The 6000-nt window shown below is 33.3% G+C and overlaps 1 protein-coding gene across 1 annotated transcript in view; it reads right to left on the bottom strand.

Annotated features, from left to right (window-relative positions):
* Positions 1-3384: 3384 nt before the first annotated feature.
* The window catches only part of LOC141338963 (NLR family CARD domain-containing protein 3-like), an 87992-nt gene continuing 85376 nt past the window's right edge, over positions 3385-6000 (bottom strand). The window contains exon 7 of the mRNA XM_073844577.1: positions 3385-3559. Coding sequence (XP_073700678.1) covers positions 3385-3559 — 175 coding nt within the window. The remainder of the gene's footprint in view (positions 3560-6000) is intronic.

The following is a 6000-nucleotide window of genomic DNA, read 5'->3' as shown; positions in this document are numbered from 1 at the left end:
AATATACTGTAGTTTCACACTAAAAATGTTATGGTACAGTTAGTATGTCCAATATACTTATTTATATATGGGTCATTGACGTGACGCCTACATTTTTTGTCCGATTTATTTTTTTCTGTTAAAAAATTGGTTTAAATGCAAAAAAAGATGCCATATGTAAGAAGTACCTCTCCCAAATATGGACCAACTTTAACTTTTCTAAAAACATAAGTTATTTGTAATTTTTTTGTTATTCGAAGTGTCAAAACATCATGTGGTGCGACCATCCGGCCATAACTTTTTTTTGGTAAACATCTTTGAAATCACCTAAAATTTATTAAAATGAATTTTCTGCACTATTTGGCATGATTTTGGCAGTGTTTTGTAATTGTGTATAAAATTGCAAAGCATTTGTATTTATATTTCCATCATAATATACAAACAAACGTTGTCCGATGGTTTCCATTTTATAAAATATCATGTGGTGCGACCATCAAGAAACTACCATTTTGGGACTTTTATGTTGAAATCCATTCAAGGACAGGATGTTGCATCATATTGCAATTCTGCCAAGGAGCAACTGAAGCAGCAAGCAGGTGTGTAACTCTCTTTCAAATTTTGAAAAAGAATACTTTTTTAACAGCTGTTATGTAGTGACCACATTTGGATATCATGTGGTATGATCTCAAAAAAACTATGAATATTAAGTTTTCTCTTCAAATATATATTTTATTATACATTTCATATTAGCATTTTTTGGAAAAGCTAGCTTATTTTTTTAGGTGGCCAGTCATGTGCCTGTAAATTTTAAATGAATTTGAAAACATCATGCGGTGCGACCAAATATCATGTGGCGCGACCACTGCAGAGTGTTTTTCATGATAGATATATGTCTTAGATAGGCAGGTCTTCTTATTTTATATTCAATTAATGGGTTAAATACATAAAATACTTTATTTCAGTCTAATCTGGAATAGAGTTTATGCAATTTTGGGTCATTTTTTAAACATCTGTATTTTAGATGGGTTATATTTAATCTGTGTACAATATGAGGGAAAAAAGAACATTTAGAGCATGTACTTTCAGTTTGGTAATTATACATGCATGCATTCATTCATTCGTTCATTTAACTATTTTAATTGATTTTACCAGGTGCCACTGTCAAGCAAGGAAAAAAACGCTCGCCATAGGCAGCATGTTAATTCTGACCCTGCAGCAAGAGGAGAGTACCCTGGAAATCCAGAGGTCTCGCGAGAGCACAATTTAAATTGTCTCTGCAAGACACTCTGGCATCGAGCAATGATGCATGTTACTGCAATACGTAAGCAGTTCTGGGAACTAATCAAATCAGTGTATCTGATATAGGCGGGCCAGAGGCAAGCTAAGCTGATGACGACTTTGCTGCGACGTCCGGAATCATTTAGCAAACATTGAAAGATGACTACAGTTGTTTGAAACGGCTTTGGCCGCTACAATGAACGAGTTAGACTCGGCTTTTCATATAAAACCGCTCTCGAATCGTTCCTTTGCAAGAAGGATGTTTTTGCTGTTTTGCCGACTGGATACAGCAAGAGTTTAATCTATCAGTTATCTCTGCTGGTAGCTAAGCGTATGGGGTTTAGTGAAAACCCACTGGTGGTTGTGGTCTCGCCGTCGATCGCCCTTATGGAGGACCAGGTGAAAGAGGCGAGGAAATACAGTCTTTTGGCTCTGCAACTTGGCGACCACGAAGAGGAACAGATCCGTAGCGGGCAATGCCAGATAGCACATTGTTTATGTTATAACATTGAAATCCACTCTTATATGTTCACCGTCGCTCTGGATACGTCACACCGTGTATTGTTGTGATTGGTCGTGGCATTATCCAATTGCGTGCAGAGAGAGTTTCAAATGCATGCTTGGTGCCACCCCTTGAGTTATGCCCTTTTCATTGCTCGATGCCAGACCCTTAATCTTAATAGATTAGGGTCTGGATTTTTCCAGGCTAAGAGCAGAGTACCTTGCTAGGAGAAGAGAAAGGTATTTTTATTTTTTAATTATTATTAAAACTATAAATAAAGTATTATGAAGTTGCTTGTGTGTATTTTTCATTACTTGAAAATGCTTTTTTGGTAAAAATTCCATATATCAAGTCAAGTGAGATGCTAGAGAGACAGAAAAAGAAACAGAGAGAGAAATGGTACTCTACCGCTACTCTAAACTGAACTGCCGAGATTGGGAAATATTCCAGAATACATGGGGTTAAAATAAAAACCTATTTTAATGCCATGTTCTGCAAATACCCCTGAGTTTTTGTTTGTTCATCAGTTGTACTGTTACATCTGAAGGCAAGTGTTTACTTAAATCTTTGATGTTTTATGATGTTTAGTTATGATCATACTAATCGCTGTCATACTGATACATGATTGTTCCGATCAAGAAGTATTTGTAATGTTTTATAAAGAATGTTTACATAAAATGTTTTATAAAATGTTTATTAATGTTTGTGTAAATGAAATTTCTGTGAAATTTGAATAAAATGTAAAAGTTTAAATCTTTTTTTTTGTATAAGATCTCTTTAAATAGATGTAAGGTCTTTGTGTCATTTGGAGCGACCACTCATCATGTGGTGCGACCAATAACAGCAACAACTGTATTAAATAAAAAAATATATATATAATTTCTGTGGCTGAAATATGAATCACTGCCACAATATGCTTAAGTAAATGGTATTTTTAAAACTTTTTTATCAGCTTTATGCACTTTACAGAAAAAAATAAGTCTGCTAAATACATTTAAGGCGGCAATTCTGAAATTATAGAACAAATATGTGAAATCGTTATTTGCAAAAAAACAAAAGAAATGCAAATACTTTGTTTCTAAACACTTCAATTACTGAGAACATATAAAAGAAATGTTAAGCATGTTAAGGCAATAAATTAATTTTAATATAAATCATGGTCGCACCACATGACATTTTTCAAGGCTGCGGCCAGTTCATCAAGCTGAAAAAAACAATAAAATCACTTAATTTAAAATTTTAATATGAATTTAACATTCTTAACATTCTTATTGTTTGAACAACTACAAAAGATATTATTAGTTTTTGCATTTTAAAATTTGCTTGTTGAAAATCCTTATACGTCAATGACCCATATATATAAAAAAAAAATGTTCCCATGAAACTGAAAAAAAAAAATCTAGGCTGAATGAAAATTAAAAACAAAACTCCTTCAGATATGAAACTGCTGGATCAGTGTCTGCATTTGTCCAGGTGACAGTCTTGTTCAGGACGTGTTGTTTTGATTCACTTGTTCGGAGCTTGTAGAGTTTCCACTGTCAAATACTGTACAATAAAGAGAAAGATTAAATACACTAAGATCTGCTTTAATAGAAGATAATTAATGAAAGCATTGACTTAACTTACTATAGTGTCTTCAGTTTACAGTGTGGGTCGTTCTTTAGAGCAGTGGACATCTTCAGTCCTGAGTCTCCTGGTTTATTACCTCTCAGATCCAGTTCTCTCAGGTGTGAGGAGTTTGATCTCAGAGCTGAAATCAGAGCAGCACAGCCTTCCTCTCCAATACTGCAGTAACTCAGCCTGTAGAGAGTGAAGAACATGAATGATCTCTGAGATTGTGTTTAATCTTTAGGGTGAGAGTGTGTTTGTGTGAGCACTACTTTTTCTATACACCAGGATCAGCGCTAGAGAGATTTTGATTTGTCAGCAGCTAAAACATCAATTTAAATGCACTCTACCCACATGATTCCTGATTGTGATGTTCAACTTTTTTAGGTGAAAATGTTAAAAAAGTTAAAACAAGAGTGACATTATAGCAAAACTATAATTTTCTTGTGGTTTTGAAAAGTTCACTTAAAGGTCCCATATTGTCAACTGAAATTTCCTGGCTTTTTTCATGATAACTGAGGACTAGGGGCTATGTAACTACCATATAAGTTTCAAAACAGTCAGTCCACAGTAGAATGCACACAGCCTGCATAAAGTAGCTGTACCTTTTCACAAACTGTCTGTCATGTGCTTTGATTTATGATATGAGCAGCTTGCTGTGATGTGGCTGTGTTCCCCACACGTGAATATAACATGCTGCACATTGGTAGTTTACAAGATAAAAAAAAAATCATCTAGTTAATAAATATCTCTAGTTTTAATAATTTAAACAGGTATTTTAAGTTTGGCCAATAACTCCCCGCAGTGATGTGTTTTCATGTAGTTGATTCTGTGCAAACTCATATTTGATTTTTTTTTTATGTTGTAGATTTAAGAAGCAAATGAGAATCGCTAAAATTATTGAATATATTTTGAGACAAAGGTCGTCTTAATGATTCCCATTTTGGTTTAAGACAATTAAAGCCACAGTTTTTCAATAACGAAAAGAATATATAAAAGTATGGTATTTTGTGGTAAAAATCGCCCTGCTGTTGGGGCTAAAGGCACAATAATTTACAAAATAATGAATAGATGACTGACTTTTCCATTTGTTGACATGACTCAGATGGTAAATATCATATATTATGTTGGATGTGTACCTTAGAGATCATCACCATGTTTATAATGAAACAATCAGATTTAAAAACATATTAAACATATAAAACATATCATTTGTTGTTACTACTGTAAATCCATATTAAATTATTATGGGATCTACTTCAATGCTTTCAGAATCTTCTCTTTTTAAAATGATTTTGTCTCTGTTTTAAATGTTTTATTTAACATATTTTAATGACAGTAGCCTATATTTATTATTTAATTAACAAAATAAGCAGAAAATAGTATAACTTAGCTAAAGTGACAGTTTTGAACAAGTATTAAAGTATAAAAAAAAAAATAATAATAATAATAAAAAATAAACCATTAGCTAAAGTATTTATGTGCATTTGCCCCATGCTGGATAGCCTTATAGCATGTGATTGTGAAACACGAAACTTACTTAAATAATTTTATGGTGAAATTGTTATTTTTCATGTTAATCAGGTCAATTCTGATCAAGAACAATGCACTGTGGCTTTAATCCAGCGTAAGCAGCGCAGAAGAAAATGAGACAGGGGTAACTGCAGCCTGGAGCAATAGGAGCCGAAAGGTTTCTGATTGGTGAAAGGAGTTTTACTGTATCGGCCAATCAGAGTAAACTTTTGTTCCCCACTCCAGTCCAGCAGGTGGCGGTAAAACACTTATCAGTTGATGTGTAAACCGCCAAATAAACTTTAAGAAGAAGAAGGCAAATCAGCATTTTTTTTTTTTTTTTTTTTTATTATTAAACTTAGATACAAAATCTCGTAGAGGTAACAGCATAGTATCCTACCAAGTACAATAACAGTCAACATCAAACCGTAAGGGGATCCATCTTACATGTAAGGCAAAACAAAATAAGTAAATAAATAAAATAAAAATTACAACACAAGAAACTTATACATGTCCGATGATATTTTCTGGGCACGACAATTTTTAAGTAATCTCAGTGAGGAGTAAAATAGTTTAAATTCGTTGAAGAAATGTTCAAAGCAGGGGGTAGAATCTCTCCACTTACAACAATGTATATGATACTTAGCAAGAAGGATAACAATATTCACAATGTCTGATATTGCATTATCTAAACCATCAACATAAAACAATATAGAGTTGATGTTAAATACAGGGATGTTTGACATTTTTGTAGTCAGCCAGTCTCTGACCGCACTCCAGAATCGGCATGAAAAGGAGCAGGAAAAAAATAAGTGATCTAAAGATTCATCAGTAAAACCACAAAAAGCACAACCCACCTTGTCAAATTTAAATCGCTTGTGAAGAAAATTGGAAACAGGATAAATCTTATGACAAATTTTGAAATGAGTTTCTTTGACTTTAGGCGGAATTGGCCATTGAACATATTTAGAGAAGGCTTTATCCAGCGTGTCAGAAAGGTTTGCAGGTACATTGTATTTAATATAATCATGAAACAATTTAGATTTAAAAGCATCTGTAGCAACCCTGTTCTTGAAATTTTTATCTAGTAAATTGTGATGACCAACTGATAAATTTGGCAA

The sequence above is a fragment of the Garra rufa genome, chromosome 7 (genome assembly GCF_049309525.1).
Source record: "Garra rufa chromosome 7, GarRuf1.0, whole genome shotgun sequence".
Taxonomy (NCBI): Eukaryota; Metazoa; Chordata; class Actinopteri; order Cypriniformes; family Cyprinidae; genus Garra; species Garra rufa.
This window is presented reverse-complemented; position numbering and strand designations above follow the sequence as displayed.